This window comes from Gymnodraco acuticeps, unplaced genomic scaffold (assembly GCF_902827175.1).
Source record: "Gymnodraco acuticeps unplaced genomic scaffold, fGymAcu1.1, whole genome shotgun sequence".
In the NCBI taxonomy this organism is placed as follows: Eukaryota; Metazoa; Chordata; class Actinopteri; order Perciformes; family Bathydraconidae; genus Gymnodraco; species Gymnodraco acuticeps.
Window position 1 is genome coordinate 1,363,609 of NW_022990238.1, and position 21,775 is coordinate 1,385,383.

Consider the following 21,775-nt stretch of genomic DNA (forward strand, 5'->3'; position numbering starts at 1 on the left):
CTCTCTGTCTCTCTGTCTCTCCCATAAACGCATGCGTCTTTGATGGGAATCCATTCATGGATTTAATGGATTTCTCTGGCCTTTTTTCCAGGATCTGGGAGATGTGTAAAAAAAAAAAGCTGGCCTCTGCTTCCAAGAGTATGTTGGACTGCAGAGGACAGCATTTCTGTCTGCATCAAAAGAACGAGACATTTCAGCTTACAAAACAGGGCGAACGAGTCAATATGGATCTGAAAGCTGGCTGACTTCAATCCCACGTGAAAAAAAACAGGGCGCAAAGAAGAAGTTAAACTTTTCCACAATCCCAAGTCTAACTTGGACACAGATAAGAAAAAGCAAAGCCGTTTCGACCTTTTTGTGATTTTTTTGTTAGAAGCATGTACTTTGAGCTGACAAAAAGGGACTGAGAGAAATCATTAATCTCTTTCATAAAAAGTGAAACTAGCACATTTCTTAGTGTTATCAGTCTCAGTTCAACATACAGCATCACTGCTTTGAATCCACTCCAGATTCCCCGACAACTGTGGGTCATTTTTCCCATGGAAGAGGAATTAAAGTGAGCCAAAAAAGACAAATCATCTTTCAGTTGCAAAGCAGCCTTCTCGTATCCCAAAATGAATTAAAGGGACTGATAGGAAATAGCGGCATTTCTTCAAACGAGGATTACCCTGTAATAAGCAAACTCTTCTCCTCGGATCCCTCTCCCTTCAGTACCCCAGGTTCTGTGTGCCATATGGAGCCAAAATGGCCGGCTGGGTGCTTTGGAGGTCCCTGCATTCCGGGGCTAATGCTGCGCAGCTGGGGCGGGATGGTGTCTAATGAAAAATGCTCTCTTTGATGGGACCTGCAGAGGGATTAGGTTCTGATCAACACCACCTTAGGTCAGCTTCCTGCTAGACCAGCACAAGATTATGGGTGATTTCAAAGTCGGGGGTCCAGTTTCTGTAGTGGCCAGGGAAGCAATCAAAGACAGAAAGAGAGAAAGAAAGGGACAGGAAACCTCAGAAGTTCTAATTGAAGCACTTCCTGATTCACAAAGATAGCAAAAAGCAAAGCTGGGCAATGTCTGTGGTTTCCACTTTGTGACTGTCCCTTAAATCCAATCCCCGAACGATGAAAAAGTGTATATCCCATGATGGTAAGAGGGTAAGGCAAAGTTCCATAACAACATTAGGGATGCATAACTATCTGACTCAACACTCTGTTTAGACTCTATCTATGACGTAGTAAAAACCTTTAATAGTAATTTGACATGTTTTTTTCTGGTGTTTACGAGGACATTTCTCAATAACACTAACGGCTCGTCCACACGGCGTTGAAGCTTCAACGCTTCTGCCCATTCACTTTGAATGGGGTGACGTCACACTTTGCCGAACTGCATTGTGGGAGCGTTGCTTCACTTTGGGGCGGGGAGATTCATGTGATTGGTTGTTGGTCGAGTTTCAGACAAGCTCACCGGCAAGCTTCAACACACGCCGCCGTGTGGACGCTGCGTAAGGCTCTTTGAGTCTGTGGGTAAATCTTAGAGGTCACATGTACAAAAGTTTAACCCCATCTTGGATGTGCAAACATTAAGATGTGCTGATCTGTAAAACTGAACCGGCGGCTGTTGCGACCCCGAGCAAGCCTTCCTTCTCTAGGGGCGGTCGAAGCTAAGCAGGTAGAGTGGGTTGTAGCGGTTTGATCCCCCGTTCCTACTGTACACATGTCTGGCGAAACACTGAACGTGCCTTGTTTGGTAGCTTGCTGATAACGTTGTGTGGGAGAATGGGTGATTAAGAGTTATAAAAGGCTTTGAATAAAAGCACTATACAACAAGTCCACGTCAAGCATACACTCACACACAATCTGTTCTCACTGTCTGCACTGATTTTAAATAATAGCTTGATAAAGACAACATTTTTCCAATATCCTCTGACAAACATCTATTGGAGAAAGAGATATACAAAGAGGCAGACATACAGAGAAACAGTTTGAGATACATAGAAAAATACAAATGATTGATTGCCTGCACAAGGACATTGCTAAAACATACAACAACACTTCTAGTGGTAATAGCAGCTGACGATTCCCACAGGCTGAAAGGCAACCACAGCTGTATGCAGGAATAAACACAGCTTTTCTTCTTCTGCCCAGTGTTTTCTACCTAATTACTGGTTCGAGGCTATTTCAAACACGAGCGCCATCCACTCAGTTTTGTGAGAAACTGCTTGTGAACGGAAGAACGTTTCACATTTTATGAAACCTTTGTTTGAAATGCATTTATCCACAGAGGAAAGGGATGCGATGTGTTTCATGAACCCTTCACCCACCTTCTCTTGAGCCGCGTCCTTCTCCTGCTGGTGGCTTTCCTCAAGGTCGCCGCGGATGCGCTCCATGTCCGAGCGGAGCCGGTCCAACGATGCCTCTCTGTCCAGGAATTCGCTTTGTTTTTCTTCCTCCCGGAGTAACGCCATCTCAGCCAACTGTTGCTTGTGCTTCTCATTGGCTCCATGGAGATCCTCACTTAGACTCGACAACTGAGATTCCAAATCTGAAATTGTCTGCAAGGAATTGGAAACAGAAATGTAAAGTCATGTCAATTAAGATTGTACATATATGCACACCTTGGTGCATTTGTAGATGATTAGGAGTCGATTTGAACTCAGTTTAAACAGATCAAATGTTCTGAAAAAAATGTATGAATGTGTGTGATGTGTATAAATGGTTAGGCTATAATATAAATAATATAATAATATAATAGATAGATGAACTCAGACGATTTCTAACAAACATCAGTATGATTTCTGTGAAATGGCAAGATGGGTGGGAAGGGGGAGGGACAGGGTGGCGTGGGAAAGGGATTCCCTTTATTTTAACTTTGTTTTTTCTTTTTGTTTTATTGTCTATATAATTTGTATCTGTGTATACAAGTCCCTCTGTGAGGGCAACAAGAAAACAATAAATAGTTGGTCACAAAAAAGAAAATAAATGTACAGTCGACTAAGATAAGTGATGGTAACCATTCATAATGACATGGTATTTATTTCTGTCACTGACACATGAGGTTCTCCATTTCCCTCATGAATATGGGAGAAACAAGGAGAAATGATGTGTCGTGTAGGGTGATAATATAAAAACAAATAAACACAGATACCACAATGAGAGATGCTACAGCAGGGAGATGTTAAGAAATGCTCTGTATTGATAGGAATGATTAAAAGGATGCTGCAGAGAGTTTGAGACACAGTATCTGAGGGAGAGCCTGTACAGTTTAACCAAGTTTCACAAACATGCTGCAATGTTTCTCTTTTTGACTACTCTAGCAGGGGCTGCTGTGATGGTGTAACCTCTCTCTTTTTGAACTGCTCAGCCTTGACTTCAACCAGAAGAGCTCTTTAATAGTGCTGCCAGTGAGCATCAACATTATATAGCAGGAATGCTAATAAGCCAAACCCCACAGCCTCTGAAACACCAGAAATAAGACTAGTCTGACACAAGCAATGACACTCAATCTCAGATAGATTGAAGAGTTTAGGATATGCAAAAACTACTGTTTTCACAAAAGTGCATCACAGTTTGTTTGATGAAGGTTTTTTGCCTAAAAACTAAAATAATTCCTTTTTTAAATGTATTGTATTTTGAAAAGTGAGATAACCATGCATATTTTTGTATTATAAAGTAGGTTTGAGTGCTATTAGAAAAACACTGTGAAACTATCATAACTTCTATTCAAGTAGATTTGCACAAAAACTGTGCCTTTAAAGTAGCAGCCAGAAAATGTGTAACGTTGTGATGTCACAATTATACTACATTTAGGTAGAACGTGGCGCCTCAGTTCGTTACAGTCATTCCCCGGCTGAAATGACACAGAGAGCAACAGATACAGAAGACCTGGAAAAACCGACCAATCAGAGCAGAGTAGTCTTTTTTGGAGTGTGTCTTAAGAGACAAACGCTATACTAGAGTGTTTTTAATGTATAACTATTACATGTATAATCAGAAAGAGAGTATGAGGATAATTATGTGGTTCTTGAATATTGAAGCATGTTAAAACGTTCAGGCAGAAAAGCCAAAGTTTTAGCTTAAACATTAGCATAATTGTCCCCTTTAATGTACACTTTACATTGTTTCACACTTAAAGCTTTCACAAATGTGTTGAACATAATCACATATATTGCTTCTGTCAGTATAATATGATCATTCCCTACAATTTATAACAAGCAATGAGCAAATATGAATTTAGTGAAGTGTGGTTCTAAGAAGCACTGCAGTTTTGGTGTTTCACACTTCCCTACCTATTGCACAGCTATTGCACATCCTCATTACTCTCCTTGGTTTACTTGATTTATTTCTTACTTTGGTTCAAACTATGTGCTCTGCCTGGGCATCCAAGGACAACGCCATGCTAAGGCAATCAGACAGAAAGTGTCTGAAGTCTTTTTTAGCGGGCACTGGGGAGAATCAAAGAGACTTCAAAGGAGTGTCAAAAAAACAGGCAGATGCTGTGGCTCCGTGTTGTGCTCCCTCCAACACTGGCACACACAGACAGACTCACATGCGCACACACAGACATAAACAGACAAACAGCCACACATGGTCAGGCTGCCGCACACATACAATCGCATGCAGCACAGTCAGAGAGAATATGAGGTAAAAAACAAACACAAGCAATCCTTTCTATCTCTGTGTCCCAGTGCTGTTCCTCAACATTACCCGTCTCACTGCTTCACTTGCGCCTTCAAGGGCAAGCAGCTATTAGAACTGAACTCTCGAGGATCTTTAATGTATAATTCTCTCTTTAACAAATGTGGATGATCTGCCTTCCAAAAAAAAAAATCCTTGAATAAGAAAGAGTATAATCTCCCAGAACAGAGGCAATGACACTTCGGAAACTTAAGAGGCCAAAAGAGCATGTCTCCTTTGGAAGTATGTGAGCGTGGCCACTTCCAACAGGGCACATGTTAGCATGCAGATGTGGAGCTTTGAGATTAAGCAGCTCTTGGTAACAATAGGAGAGTGTCAAATGAAATATACTGGGTCAAATCGTGTCAGCTAAAAAGTCTAAAGACTGGGGAACCATCAGAAGGCTGGTTATCAGACATAATACGTTTCCATCGAGACAAGAACATTTTGAAGAGAAGCTATAAGACTCCATTAGTGACTGTAGGTCTTTATGTATAAAATGTATATAAAAAGAGACAGAAAAAGAAACACCAGCTACTCTGCCACAATAACTACAAAGTTGGTTTTTAAAGGGATTTGTCTTTATTACCCATGTGCTACTCTCTTTGCAAACTTTAATGTGACATTTGTTTAAGCAGAATCCTTTATAGAGTGAACAGCCAGGATGTGCTGGTAATAAATAATAATAATAATAATAATGCAGGGTGTCCACATATTTTAAAGAGAATGGCCTCGACTTAGAAAAACAAAAAAAGAGGAAAACACCGGTACATCATTAAAATGAATTTGAATAGATTAATTATGCTATTGTTATGCTAATGTGGGAATGTATTTGTTGATGTTATAAAATAAAGTGATATGTTAACATTCATTTAAAAAAAGGATTACATAAAAGTGACATAACTATAAACAGAAAAAACCCGAGGCACAGCTAATAAAATGTATAATTCCATCTGTGCATGTCAGCGCCAGGCCCTGGCATTGTGCACGTTGGCTCACAGGCACACCTGAATGCTGTAGACCCATAATTAATCTTATTACTGTGGTTGCATCTGTTCTGTTCCTGCTTACACATCACAAAGGACTGCTGTGAGAAATGATATTGTGCATTAGCATGACAGGTGACACAACTTTTAGCTTGAACTCCAAATTGAGGCTTATTAGGATAGCTTAGCTGTTTACCTGCTTCTATTCTTTATGTTATCGTGAAAGCTAATGCTTTGTGTGCTGGAACAAGTGATTCGCAGCATTGCTCTGACAAATAGTTAAATAATTAACTATTAAAGCACATTTGTTTAAATAATAATAATACATTTTATTTGTAAAGCACCTTTCATTGATGAAAGTAATCCCAAAGTGCTGAAAGGGACATAATATACTTAAATGTAAACAATGCACTGGCTTCGTGTTAGCAATATAACAGAGTAAAACGCAAAAGTTATAACCGATAAAATCACCAGTCCGTTTACTCCTCGACAGACAAATAATATATTCATGTTTAGACTTAGATACATACAATACATTTGCACTCATGTGTTATAGTTGACTGAATTAAGAAAAACAAAATGTAGGTAAGATGTTGTAATAAATGTGTTTTTTTAGCCTGTCATTTAAAAATGTCTGAATCTGCCTGAAATCAACAATATGTGACGTATGCACATACTAAAATGGCTTCATGTTTTGAAAAGAGAGCATGCTGTAACTCTCGACACATCACAGAACATCAGCAGTCACTGATGACTTTCCCATGATTGTTCAGAATGAAGGAGACAAACATAAAAACTCAGATGAACAGGACATGGGAAGAGTAAGACGTGATGAAATCTTTCTTAAACCACAATGCCAGTCATAGTAGGATCTGCTACAGGAAGTCATTGAGTAACAAGACAATATCTGCTTGAAGACACCAGATCTCAGGGACCAATCATTTGGTTAGTGACAGTACACAAGCGCAGAGACAATCAACGTGCACACTGGTCTAGCTGTCTGCCTTGCTCCCTTCCTCTGACATCCTCTTATTTGACTCAGCTTGTCATCACCCTCTTCATTTGACTCATCTTAATCACGTAGTTGGGATTTAAATGCTTTGAAAAATTGACAGCATCATTATTTAGTCCATCGCGGCCCAGAAGAAAGACCTCACCAGACTCTCCCATGCTGTTTGAAGTCCAGATGGCGTGTACGTTTTCCTTTAGAAAATACATTAATTAATTGGGAAAATAATACCTATAAAATGAGTTTGGAGGAGGAGCTGGTGGGAAGAATATGAATGATACGTTTTTCATAGAACAAACAATTGTGTTGTTCGCAAGGCTTTAAAATGTATTTATAATGCTTGTCCTAGTTTTTGAAGTCCGACTCTTACTAATGTTTAAAAACTGAAAATACACAAAATGGAGTATATATTAAGAACAGCAAGAGTGAAAAACTAAAATTGTTTTACATTCAATAGAATTCATCTGTACATTCTCGAAAAATTCATCATTTTGTAGGGAATATATAATACAAAAGTTTCAAGGTAAACTTCGTAATTGTAGAAGTATGAGTCATCATTTCATATCCAGTGTGATTACACAAAATATATAGTGTTCCTCATTCTGTTACTTTAACATTGATTTGTTTAACATGGGTGGATGATTTCATCACAATGTCTGTAGAAGGAGGAAAAAAAAGGCCATTACATCAGGAAGTGGAGCCTTTTAGAGGATGGATCCCAAAAACAAAGCTTCTTCATCTTTCAAGAGACATTGATCAGCTGACGGGACAATGCAGAACTGTCTGGGAGCTTCTTTTCATACTTCTATTTTTTCAGCTTCAAACATTTTTTCTCCTTCAAGAGAACATTGAGTTCCAAGAGGCTGAGAATGTGTGAGTTAATCCCCAGAGTCGGTGGGATGCCAGCCCCACACCAGGCCTAGAATCCAGCAGCATAATTCAGATTCTTCCATTAAGGATATTATAACATTTAAGGCACAAACAGAACAATTAAATATAACCTAAAGTGTGGACATGGGACAAATAGAAGCTCCTTGTACACAACATCGGTGTTTACTAGCCTTTATAATGTGCAGCTGCTTCACGGTGGGCTCAATATTTTGGATAAGGTGCTCTGGTGGGAGGAGAACAACGTGTCCCAGTTTTTATTAAATCGATGCTACGACTCATTGGCAAGTCAGGAATGCTATTTATTAGTGTCCCACCACATCAAGGGGATGAGTGGGTATTACTCATCCTATGAGTGTGTGACTGACATTTGCTGTTCACTTCCCAACTTCCGAGCTGCAACTATCGTTGCCTTGATTCCAGGAAGACTGAGAGAAAGTGTGAGAAGAAGGGAGACAGAAATAATGAGGCCATGCCACAGCAGGCATGACGGTTACTGACATGTCACTTGGAGATAATATACTGCCCATCCGACCCATGTGGTGGGAGTGTGTTGTTTTGAAAAGTCCTGAGCTTCCCAGAAGCAAAGGAGAAAAGAAGCCAGAGAATTTGCTTTACAGGAAGTGCTCAATGTTTTCTGTGTGCATGAACAAAGTGCTCTTTTTTGAAGATTCAATTAATATTTCCACACTTTCTCCGCCCTGTGTTATTCATTTAAAAGACTGCCAGTGAAGGCCACATTGCTAGCAGTATGACAGCACAGATATCCTTGGTGGTAAACAACTTTGGTAAACCCACAAGTGTTTAGGAGTAAGTGGCTTTTTCCAGTGTAGAAAAGCACATCTTTAATACATATTATCTGCTACTTATGTCAGCTTGTTGTCATTTAAACCGCACATCCATGTGCTCAAACAGGAAGTCAAACCAGCTCACATCCACACCACACTTTCAGAGACCTCACAATCCCATCCTTCATCTTTCCAAGGCCCGAGTGAACATCTTGATTTCTGCTGCGTCTGACGTTAACGCATCTCTACTCAAAATGCTGCTCAAGCAAACGGGAACTGAGAATATGAGATGAGTACTGGAGAAGTTTGTTTTCTGTCACTTTCTGAGATCCAAGGATTCGTGAAACAACACGTCATTTTGACACGAGTAGGACAGCATGTTATCAGCAGAAATGTCCTGTTGTGACGGCATCTCCAAAAAGCAAAGATAACACACTAGCTGGTGGCATTGGTGCTGTGAAAAACATTTCACCCCAAAACATTGGACGGGGGCACATTAGAGAGGGCCTCTCCCTGTTGCTTTTTTAAGTACATTTTCAGAAAGCTGTGGCGCAAGCAAACCAGTATTATAATAATAACTGGCATGGCGATTGAGATGGCTTCTCGCGGTGTTTAAAATAATTGCCTCAATGTGAAACAGAGCCTAGTATGAAAGAATATTTTTGATATTTGAGCTACCGACAGGGGGCCGTTTTGAACATCAGACGGAGCATCACTTCTAGTTTCAATATTACAACCTTAAATGTAAACATAAAAAAAAAAATGTCAGAGTCACAAAGATTATATTTTGATATCCTAAGGAGTCTCTTTAGTTGTTAGAAATGGTTGCATTTGACTAGAAAAATAGGCTTTCAACATCAAATAGGACGGTTAACTTCATTTTTTTTTTTTTTGTGGTATGTGTTAATCTCTTGAATGCCCCTTTGTCGTAAATAGTTGTACTAAGTTATGACGAATACAACTTTAAAAATGTTTACGTGAAGTCCGGCTTCTTCGCCCTCCATTTGGTGCGACTGTAACTGGATCCCCATATCCAGCTAATGGCCAATAAACAAAAATTCTCTCCATGCTGACAATGTCCATTTGATCAGGAAGCCTGAAGAGTCAAACACATCCCCAGTTGGGGGCCGGTTTGTCAAATGGCGTCCCACAGAGCTTCAAGCTAGCCCAGGCTGGAGAGAGGCGAAGACGAGGGGACGAGATGAAGACCTGCTGCTGGTTTGGCTAAACGGTGACAGAATAGGCATGCCCGTTAATATAGCTCCAAATGTCATACATTCATTGGGGCCGTCAATACTGAAATAAGAGAATAACCAGCGTTTTCCGGAGGGAGATGACTACCTGCGGTGAGAGGAGAATGTCATGCAGAGATACACTTCGGAGTGAGTAGAGGGCGCTTAACGCTGGTCTATAACCGTACAGCGGAAAATAAAAGAGAAATTGGACCCAGGGTTTCGGAATTAAACCTTTGCGCCCAATGGAACAGATTTCTTCTCCTTCATCTGGCTACCTGTGGTGTCAAATATTTGCACTTCTATCACAAAACCCTGCTGCGATAAGAAGAAAATCTTAAAAATGTTTTAGAACAACGTTAGAAGTCGGCACTGTGTGACTTTTTTGTTTAGTTTATTCAATTTTTCCCCAAAGACTTTCCTTCCGCGCGACGTTGTTTTTGCCGAAACTATAAGAAAAAACATTCAGATAGCAATATCTAAATTATTTTGTAAACTACCAACCGATACACAGCTATCCATAAAATGAGTCACGCCCAATATCAATATCTGTCCTGCTCCAAGTAAAAAAAGTGTCTTAACCCGCTGTGCTTTTGAAACCCCAGGAAACCGTCAATGTGCGAAATACAAAATGGTTGTCCACGGGAGAGCGATGGGTCAGCATGTGCGTGTGTGTGTGCAAACGTGGATCAGTGGAGACCCCCTACCTGGGCGTCGAGTTTCCTCCACTCCTGGGTGTTCTGTTGGTGCTGTTGCAGGGCTGCCCTGGCCTGCCTCTCCAGGCTGCTCACCTCCCACTGGCGCTCCTGGACCAGGCTGTCCTTTTCCGTGCTGTGCTGTTGCTGTAGCCGCGTCCTCTCCTGCTCGTGCTGCATGCGCTGCTCAGCCATCTGATTGGACAAGCAGGCAAAGAAAGACTTCATCAGCCAACACACACTCAGAAGCAATCCTGTCGTCATGACAACTTGTCCATCTACCGATCCATTCATCCTTTCTTCCTCCTATACCTATAACTGGACCCATAACACCTACGTGCCCTACCAATTCGGCCAAATTGTTGGGAAGGTGGTAAAAAAGCAAGGAAAGTTTCTCCGCTTCCTCCCATTGTCAGAGGAAGGCGTGATGTGATGTGTTTACATCTGGCTTGCTCCCCCGCCCTCCCACCTCTACTGCCAATTGTACAGACCGGCCCTCAATGCCCCACTCCTTTCTTTCTCTACAAATCTGCCCCCCATGCCCTATTCTGCCATCGGACATATAAGAGAGCAGCTAGTTGGGGCTATGCATGCAAGCCGGTAGGGGTTAGCCATCTGCTGCAGTAACTACCCGATGCCCCATGCTATGCGTCTGACAGCATGTGAAAATCGGCTTAGCCGATGACTATGATGAACAAATAAACCCAGATAATAAAAAAAAAGAACTGGAGGTTGGTGAAAACAGCAGAAACTTTGAAGAGAAACGGGAAGATGTTACTAATCTTTGATGGCGCCTTTACGTGTGATGAACTAAGTTCTTATTCATTCATTCCATTAATTGATTAATATCAGTTTATGTTTTCAAAATTGATACGATTCTGATACAAAAAGTATTTACCAGACCATTTTTTCATGGATTTAGGCTTCTAGAATAGCAAGGAGCCACATGCACCAATCAACGGGAAGCCAACTTCGCTAGTTTTTGAGTTACAAACAGCTGTACACAATACAGTAGAGGTAAATAAAACACTTCTAATGGGACACAAAGCCCAATTTTTCAGAGTTTAATCATCCTGGCAGCTGAAGTAAGTCTGTATCCCAGCCTCACTGTGAGCGGAGTCACCTGCTGAGAGGTGAGCCTTGGCAGCAGAGCTCCCAGCCCCAAGCCTTTCCCAGGCTCTGTTCCCTTCCCACTCCCCCATGGCGGGGGAACCTGTGACCCCCACACCATCCCGCCGTGCAGTCCCAGCCAGAGCCCTGAAAGGACAGCAGGGGCCTGGGGCCCATTTGCTTCCCTGCTTTGAAGCTAATCCCCTGCACATTGTGCTTGACGGCACCCTACCTGGCCTGCCAGAGAAGCGGAGATCCACAGCCTCTATGCCCGGTGCCTGTTCTATCCACGGGCCTATCTTTGGACATTGCATGCTATTCAGAGCAGGTGATGAATGAGGGGCTATCTACAGGAAGCCGGATTCCGTCCCCAGCACTGAGAGGAAGGCCACAATAGACACTTCATTTTAGCAGCCAAGAATTTACCCTTCAGATTTTGAGGGAGCTTTGCTAAAAGCTCTCTGAAAGGGCGATAAGAAGACTTATAGCTGGATAAAAATGTATTTTATCTCAGCGGCCCAGTTAATGGCATGGTCAAAATATACACACACACTCTAAAGATACCCCTCGCAATCCATTATTCCAGTTTACAATAGGACACCACAACGCTCCATTTGACAAACTGTATGCAGAATGTGGGCAACTTCTTCCAATGCTATCATTGGTGATGCTGATGTTGTCTACGGTGAATTCCACTGCATTCATTTTCCATAATAGATAGATACAAATGAGATCCACAGCCAGAATATGTTGTCCCAAAGGGATAGTCAGACTCTTACAGCACCACAAGTTACAGCTGACAGACTGATAAGCTGGCAATTGCTTCAAGAACTCCCCAGCTGGACAACGTGGCATGCTGCAACAGAAATTAGGGGCGGACATCGTGGCTTCCTGTACGCTCCTGTTTAGAGTCTCGGGCCATTGGGATTTTGGAGGAACGAGGGGATCAGAGGTGAAGCAAGGACGAAGAAATGGGTAAGATAGATCCATTGTGAGAGAAAATCAGCTAAAGAAAAAGACGAAGAGGAGATGACAGAAAGCAGACCCAGCAAGGCGTCTGGTTGTGACATCACGTAGCGCCAGCGTGCAGCGGAGGATGCTGGGTGCTGCGGTTCTTAAAGGGACCGGCATGGAGTTTATGAAGGGAACACTGAGTCGGTTATAGCACAGCTTGGTGCCACAGATACAGAGTGAGTAGGGTGTTACTGCACAGCACGACTCCTGTCAGCCCGGCCCGACATGGTTGTGTGTGTGCATTGATCGCATTGAGACAGGACAGTGAGGTAATGGGCTTCTTTCAGCCCCGCAGTGAGAAATCTGAAATGTTTGGGAAGGAGGAGGGAAGAGGAGGGTGTGGAGGAGATTTGAACAGAAGCCCTGTCTGGTCCCAGCAGGGGAGTGTGGAGTAAGTGTGGGAAGGAAGGGAGAAATGGAAGAAAGACAAACCTCTTATTCCTCACTGGGTTTAAACTAAAGATCAGTGAGCGGTGCTAACCCTAACCCTACATGAGTACAGTACGTCCACACACTTGCAAGCCTACAGACTAGTCTCTTTCATTCTTTACTTTCCAATCCAACATCAAGAATGAAGCTGTTGAGTTTTCCCTAAACTCTCAAGGTCACAACTCTAAATCAGCCATTTGACCTCACTGCATCACTCCGACGTCAAGAGGCAGTGCTCTTCTGGACACCATGACGTCCAACTGCCATTACGGTCAGCTGGAAAACAACTCCTTCATACATAGATCGCCTTTTAACGGCTCATCGAAGTTGGCCTTGAGGGAATGTTCTTTTGTGAGTATCTGAAGGGACAAACTTGACCCCTGCGATCTTGTGACACCAATCTCTCTGGAGTGGAAGCACACATTTACACACACGCATGAAGGCATGGGTGAATGGGTACACACAAAGAACTCGTGGTCACGCTTGTGTGTGTGCATAAACACAGCACGCAAAACATAAAAACGATTGTGCTCACATGAATAATCTACAGATACATTCTCTCTCTTTTTTTCCCTACCCTTCTAACTGTGTTGCTAATGTCACCAGCACGCACATCAACGTCATCACAAAGGCAGGCCCTTTGTCTTTATGTGTTTTTATCTTGAAGACAAAAGGCTTCCTGACGAGCTGCTCACCCTGTGTAGCTGGCTTCAACTGTCAACATCCCCCACTCTGTGGCGGCAGATGATAATCGCCACTTCAATATATTTGCTGCAATGCTTTGATGACTTACCTGTTTTTCACATGAGATGGAATTCATGATTCCACTGAAGTTGGCACACAAAACACCAAGAAAATCGTACAGTAACGAGACCATTACAACGGCTTAATATGTCTTTTGGATATACATATGATGTGTTTAATGGTTTAAGCTGCATTAGGGGGGACAGGACATACCGCAATATTAAATATTCAAGTGTTAATATAAATACTATAATATCGTATTAGATAACACGTCAAGTCGAGGTGGGATTTGACTTACATCACTTTTCTTCTTCTTATTCATATTATTATCATTATTATTATAACTATTATAGATATGGCGATGAAATCATTATCATAAATCATTTTGGGCGCAATAAAACCTGTTTCTTGTTACTTTTGTCCACACCGCGCTGAAAGGGAGAAGCATGAAATTATTCATGTCATGAAAACCATTTCTATGACAGTTTATAATTTCAGAAGGAACTAGGAAGATGCATTTCCTTCTTTCCCAGTAACACATTTTCTGTTAGATACATAATAAATCCCATTTAAATCTTTTGAAAGTTAGATTCTTTCCCCCTACAAACGTCATTATAACTACAAACAGTCACGGAGCCGTTTCTCCACCCCCTTGGAAACAACACTGACCTTCTGTCCTTCACTTAAAACTATCTCCAGCACATTAGACACAGTGTAAACTTCATCTGGCCTGGAAATGAGAGTTAGCATGCTTATTATCAGACAGGTTGAGAGCTAGTTTGGTGGCTGGGAGTCAATCATGATGTGAATACAGATTGGAAATAGAGATGCTACACCATATTAATGCCGTAGCCTCTTCATCATTCTTCATTTAAATTATTATTTATTATTGATGCTCAAACTTGGGATATATCAAATGGTGCAATCAGTTGCTATGCAGGGTTGCCCTAGTATGCTTGAAATAACTATACAACTATTTGCCTGGTGTTATAATTGTGTGAAGAATCCCAGATTGTGAAGCCACTTTGAGACAGATTCTGTATATACTATTGTCATTTGAATGAGTAAAAAACATGTATTTGTGCATTACTCAACTATAGTAGCACACAGGTTACACAAAGAAAGAAACACAAAAGAGTATTAGTATAAATATCTACAAATAAAGTACAAATATCTTATGGCAAACATATTCAGTTGGATTTTTAAAGTCTACAGCCAGAGATAAAAATCCCACTATCAGGCCGGAGAGCTTAATGGAAGTAGGAGAAATATAAACCATGCTCTCTGCTGCCTACAATAAGACGGGATGCCTTGATAATATGGTTTAATGGAATCTGATGCACTAAGAGATGTCCTCCTATCAGTAAGCTGGATTGCAATGAGTTGTGAAAAGGGTTTCTTTCTCCTAATCGAAGAAGAGTGACAGAGATGCGATGATAAGGGAAGCGGCGTCTGTTATGCAGATTGCATACGTTTTCAATTGGCAACGTTTAAGTTATTTATTGAGTCGCAATCCGGTCTTAATCTAAAGCGTGTCTCCTATCATGAGAAATTAATCAGGTGGAGCAGATGGGGAGGAATAACAAGAGTATTCTAAATGGATGTCAGTCCCCTCGGTTGGCTCCAGATGCCCAAGTGTTAACAATAAAAGAAAGAAAATAACAATGTGATGACGAGAAGAAGCGAGAGAAGAATGCTTTCCCCTGGCTTCATCATGAGCAGAGACGCTAGAAAACTTCTCGCACGTGCAGACACATGTAGACAAACACACTGCAGACAGATGACAGACTCATACAGACCTGCTGCTCATACTTCTGTCTGAGTGCATCGAGTTGTTGGGAGAACTCTTTGGACTGGTTCTCTCTGAGGGACTTGGAGCGGATCAGGTCCTCCTCTACCTTGTCCATCTGGAGCCATGGAATAAAAAAAAAACATTGAAAATGAAAATAAATCACGTCTGAACCATTAAGGCTGCATTTCTAATCTGGAATACATTTATGTTGCGCTAGAAAATACATCAAAACTCAATGTCTCATATTTCAGAATAGTGGATACCATTTTACTGCAGCTCATTTTTACTCCTCTATATTTTTCCATTAGTTATAGTTCACATATAAACACAGCATAAGTATAATATATAAAAAAAACTAGCTAAAACACCATGCATCTGCAGCAGAGCTACTCTGTAATATTTTTATTTTCATTTGAAATGAATGAGCTGCTGTTGGGTGAAATATATTCATCACATGACGTGTGATCGTATCGTAGTCATATCTTTAAAACAGCACATCAATTTATTAACCTATTCATCAAAGTACGATATTATAATTAACATTAAATATGCAATTCCAGTAGATCACACAAAAAAATCACATATATATTCAGAGGTGCAACAACATAACTGCAAAACTCAAATATAAGAAACGCAGTTAAAACAAATATATTTTTCTTCTGAGGAAGTGTGTTCGTGTCGAAAATGTCACAATATTTACTCTTTTTATCTTAACTCCACGTGCTTGCAGCCTACCCGTTTCATATTGTTCTGTTCAGGTGACGATAATCGAAACAATTGGAAATGTAATTGACTGAAGCGCCTCTGTATCTGGGCTGGGCTTTGCTGTGTGTGTAACGCTCTGGAAATGCGAAATGTGTTTTGATGAATCCATTTGAAATGCTGAAGCCTCTTTTAAACGACTCACGCAACAGAGATTTGATTCTGTGTGCTGCTTCTTTTTCACACCAAAACCAAAACAGGGCAGTCTTAAAGTGGGATGCTGATTTTAAAATGAGAGAAAGAAAGTGATAATCCATTTAGATAGAACACAATGCGAGGACAGAGAGAGAAGATAATGAGAGGAAAGATGGAAGGATGAAGAGAAAGAGTGAAACACTACGACATTAAAGCCTTTGCAGGAGAACGTGATGGAGCGTTGCATAAGTGGGTCTGGGAGAGGTTGACAGAGATACAGAAGAAACTGCTCCTCTCTTGGCTTTGATGTGGGCTGAGGATAAAGTCAGATTGGAAATCGGGATGCCAGGGGCTCCATGGGAAAAGAGGGAACAAGCATGAGATGGAAGGGTGAGAACAGGAGAAAAGAGGAGGAACATACAGACATGTGCAGCATCGAGGGCTCTTTTGACCCTCGTTAAAGTTTCCCGTTTGTCTTCTCTTCCATCTGCAGCACAATTCATTCCTGCTCAATATGACAGACATTTTAAATTCACTCTGGGGGGGAATGAAGGTTGCTTTGTGCGCCTACAAACATCCATGCATTCATTCGACTCCCACACAAAGCATTTTTTTAAAACTACAACATATGGATTTGCTAAAAACTTCACTAATCAGCAACTCAAATGTGCTAATCGGCAACCTAGGATCACACTCAGTGCTGCCCCGTCAATACAGCACTCACACAGCATAGCCAAAAAATGCTCGACAAAAACGCCTATAGCCAAACTGTCTTGTAAGACAACATCAGAAGTTTACCGCGGAGTGTGTATCGATTGGAGAACTCTCCCAACGAGCAGCAGCCCACGCGGTGTGGAGCGCTGATTGCGAGGCTGGCCTGACGTACTAATTAGTCTGCTGAGTGCGGGCGACCCGTCCTCCATTAAAAAAACACAACCATCCCACGTCACGCCCACTGAGAGGAAGCAAGGTCAACGTGCGAATGAATGCACCTGCATAATGAGCAGGATTATAAATCGTGTCATTCATTTTGGCTGACTGAAATGAGTGAAAACTGCCCGGGGAGGACAGGGCTCAAGACATTTTTGTGTGTTTTTTCAGTATGAGAGCAGTTGAAGGCGAAGTGAAGGGGAGGGAGACATACGGAGGACATTCAAACGCAATTAGCGTGGCGCCCTGTTGCATCTGTGGTCAGGCTGTGTCTCTACTACAAAAAAAGTGTGTGTGTTTGTGTGTGCATTGTCTTGGTTACTGCCTGTCAAACAGTTTTACTGTCCTCGCGGTAAAGCAGACATAAAAGAGAGGAGGGTAAATGAACATCTGTATTTGGCACACAGCAGAAAAACCATGTATTAATGGGTAATGAGGCTGACTGGGTGTACAATGTGCATTCTGTACATGTAACAGATGTGCATTGATAGAGCTATGTGTAGGCGACTATACATTGTGTGCATTTAATGTTGATGTTACACTTTGCTGTGTGTGTATTGTGTGTGTGTGTGTCACACCTGGAGCTTCATGTCAGCGTAGGTCTTCTCAGAGCTGAGTTCCACCTGTTTCTTGAACTGCTCCAGCGCCATGTCTGCCTGCTGGATCTGCGTCCTTTGGCTCTCTCTCGCTCTGTCCAGCTGGCTCTCCATCTCCCTTCAAACCAACACACACAAATGTATATATCAAGACATTTGTATCCTTTTTTAATGCTAAATTGTCTCTTAAAAATATGGGTTTTTTTACCTACTTTTGAAACTTATTTTCTTTGATTATTTATGTGCGCACTACCAGATGCCAAAGCAAAACGTACCTGTCAATAAACGTTCATTTCATTTGTATTTGTATTTGTTCCGTTCATGGTATGCACAACTTAATGTATAACAAATATTTACAAAACATGTCTCTATACACGATACCCGAAAAGGAGCAGGGAGAAGAAAATAATCTTATATTACCTGCCCCTTTCTAAGAAAAAATAGTTAAATATAATAATATAGTTATTAATATAAATAGATGGTCTCTCCTTCATGTTCTTATTCACAGCCAATCCTAACAGTATTGTAGGAAAATAAGAGAAACGCAAAAAAAAAAAACTTAGTTCCCACTTGACAGATAACGGAAAGAAACAAAACAAAAAAAACACCAAAACATCACATCCAGAAATGTAGGTAAATCTTATTATTATGAAAAAAGTTGTTGCAAAAATACTTTCGAGACGAAATAACTGGATAAAGAAAGGTTAAAATGACCAATGTATCATTCTCATTGTATTGGAGAGAGATTGTGGAAAGTAATGTGAGCGTACAATTCTTCAGTGTCTATGAATTCAATAGCTTTGTGTGCATTTGTGTGGCCTATATTGTAGCAAATGTCAGGTCGTAGGCTGTAAGGGTTGACAGGCACACTGAGAGGGACAGACTTATACTGGGAGCTGTCAGCGCCCAGCAGCGACATCATACATATACACCAAGCAGCTGTCAGACCAACCCACATAGGGTGTGCGGGACAGGAGGGTGTATGGGAGAGGAAAAGGGTAGAGAGAGTGACAGAGATAGAAGTGAAGGGAGATCATGGGGGTGTTATTATTGTAACCACCTGTGTATTTACATGCTGTATATACTGTATACAATATTCACAAGTTGTTAATGACCTGCACTTCATTTAACCACAACATTGTCAAAAGCAATAGTTACTGTATAAAGAAGAGATTTTACATTAAAAAATGTGATTTTTAGCAAGTAAATGTCTGGCTTTACCGCTTAGTATAACGCCCTTTTTATTCGCTAACTATGCAGTCGTGTATAATGAAACATTGATTTGTGACAAAAATCTAATTAATACTGTCATTAAATGCTACTGTTTAGTTTTATCTCAATTTCTTCCCATATATTATGCCTTAATGTCATACAACAACACTAAGACATTTAACAATATACTTAGAAACAATACATTTCACATCATGTGCCATAAAGTCTGGATTAACAACTTAAAATATGTTTATTTTATGCAAGAGCACAGACTAACCTACATGTATTACGACTAATACTTGAAGTCTATAATAATGCTTAACTTTGAGCTACATTGAAGATAACTTTATTAAACAGTGTAGGTTTTATTTTAGAAATGTATGATTTTAGATCAAAAAAAACAAAATAACATTTTATACCACTGCTTTTCATAAAATCATACAGAAACCCTGTAAATTAAAATGAACTCTCCATGCTATTCAGGTATATAGGAATAATATGACATTTCAATTGAAACTTCAACAAAAAGTGAAGCCATTTTGACTCTCTGCAGCTTCCAGTGCACTGGAGCAACTACTGACACCTTTCCTTCTGATTTTTGCAAAAAGATGACAGTGTTGGACAGGAGGCAAAGAGCGTGAAGTGCAGAGTATACACTTGTCTCCTGCTCCATGTAAATGAACACTCATTGTACGGATAATTATTCCCTGTGGCCAGACAAGCAGGAGGAAGAATACATGTTGGCCACTGGGTGAGACTTTAAACCTATTAGTAGAATCTATGACAAAACTACAGCTGGAAGGACTCTGTATTTTAATCTGCATTTAAAAAGTGCATTGTCAAGTGTGTGGGTGTGTGTTATAATTCATAAATGATAAGGTCCATTAGCACTTGAATTAAAGCATAGCATGCAACACTATGAAAATACAACTATGTATATGAGAAAACTACAGTCATTGCATTAACACACATATTTGTGAACTCCAGTTCGAATCCCGCCTCGGCCGCCACTGCGTCAGGCCGTTGTGTCCTTGGGCAAGACACTTTACCCACATTTGCTCCTGTGGGTAATGTCCGCAGTAATGACTCTTACATGTCTAATATGTGTAATGTGTACTTGTAAAGCGCTTTGAGCACCTGTAAAAGCGCTCTAATAAAAAATGTAATGCATTATTATTATTATTATTATATTTACAAAGGGTTGTATTTTTAAGAAGTGATTAATCACTTCCAAAAATCAAAGCAACAACTCTATAAAGGTAGGAACAAGGAATAACAAAAGAAAACAGAGGAAAGAACAGAAGCACAGGATTGGAAAAGGAATGTGCAAGCGTTCTCTCCTCTTTATAGTGTTCTGTCTCTTTGTAATTTTGGTCTCTCTCATGTTGGACATCAAACAACATAGAAATTGTTTTTTTTTCTCTCCCAATTTTGTGTACTCTGTAATTATTAATCAGTCCCGTTGCATGACTGCCTTCCGGGCTCAGACAGACACAAAAGGATATGTATAGAGACTAAGATGGGGGAAAAAAGAAAGGGGAAAGAGAGATGGAAAAGAGGATGTCACAGAAATAGCAAGTTCTTTAAACTTCCAAAGTAGAGCAGGAATGAATTGGGTGTGTGTCTCGCTTGAGAGGCGATGGAGCTTATGTGCGCGTGCACATGTGCGTGTATATGTATGTTCACTAACTCTGTGTGTTACTGAAAACTTTATTCAAGGAATGCTCTGTGACAACGTTAGCTGCTAGGCCTATACCTCTGAGGAAGCACAACAAATTCACTGCAGCTAACTTTAAGTTTGTGACACATTGAAACACATTATGCAGGTGAACACATGGCACCTTCTAGGGCTGCTCAATTCATCGTATTTTAATTGTATTTTAATCGCGATTACGATTATGGCTTGCAACGATTACGAAAACAACGTAATCGAAATAAAACGATTATTTTATTATTATTACTTTTTTTTTTGTTGGTTTTTCAGTTGAATTATACTTAAAGTTCAGGGTAATCAACTGTTAAAAACATACTGTTCACATTTTTTTCTCCAATAAATGGATGTTTTAAAAGTCAATGAATAATCGCATTTAATAATCGCAATCACAATTATTGACCCAAATAATCGAGATTATGATTTTTGCCATAATCGAGCAGCCCTAGCACCTTCCTTTGAGAAGAAGTGTGTGTGTGTGTGTGTGTGTGTGTGTGTGTGTGTGTGTGTGTGTGTGTGTGTGTGTGTGTGTGTGTGTGTGTGTGTGTGTGTGTGTGTGTGTGTGTGGTCAGGACAGCGGTAGACAGTGTGTCACCATCAATAACACAGCAATGAGGGTGAGATGAGAGGACAGAGAAAAATAACCAGGGAGGCATGGCAGGCAGAAACACACAGGCTGAGAAAGGAGAGGGGTGCCAGCGTCAGGGCGGCCCGCTGGCTTTAAATGGATCTCTGGTCAGAAAAGTGGAAGGAGAGGAGGCTCAAATTAAAGATGTGCCTTCTCTAAAGAGGAAGTCCTCTCATCCCTCAATGCTAAACGGCTGTTTAGAGGGGAGAGCAGTGTTTGTGCTAGAAAGGGTAAAAGAGCTTCCGCCATCCAGCCGCCCGGCAGACAGGAGGGGTGCAGGGATTCCGGTGTTTTCCGGACTGCCCAAACCACAAAATGCCACGTGCCGACTGAGTGTGCACCACATGCTGGATGAACAGAGACAAGGAACTCACTGTACACTAACATTTACAAACAGTTAATACAAGAGTACACATTAAAGTCAATGCACACTGAATACACTCTAATTG

General features: G+C 40.9%; 1 protein-coding gene across 6 annotated transcripts in view; it reads right to left on the reverse strand.

Annotated features, from left to right (window-relative positions):
* cep112 (centrosomal protein 112) overlaps nt 1-21,775 on the reverse strand; it is a 116,353-nt gene that overhangs the window by 48,790 nt on the left and 45,788 nt on the right. For all 6 annotated transcript variants that reach the window (XR_004569354.1, XM_034220021.1, XM_034220019.1 and 3 more), the window contains 4 exons: nt 17,758-17,893; nt 15,360-15,467; nt 10,276-10,458; nt 2,313-2,543 (listed from right to left, as the gene is read on the reverse strand). Coding sequence is in view for 5 of the 6 variants with exons in the window: in XM_034220021.1 (XP_034075912.1) it covers nt 2,313-2,543; nt 10,276-10,458; nt 15,360-15,467; nt 17,758-17,893 (658 nt within the window). In the remaining variant the exon portion in view is untranslated. The remainder of the gene's footprint in view (nt 1-2,312; nt 2,544-10,275; nt 10,459-15,359; nt 15,468-17,757; nt 17,894-21,775) is intronic.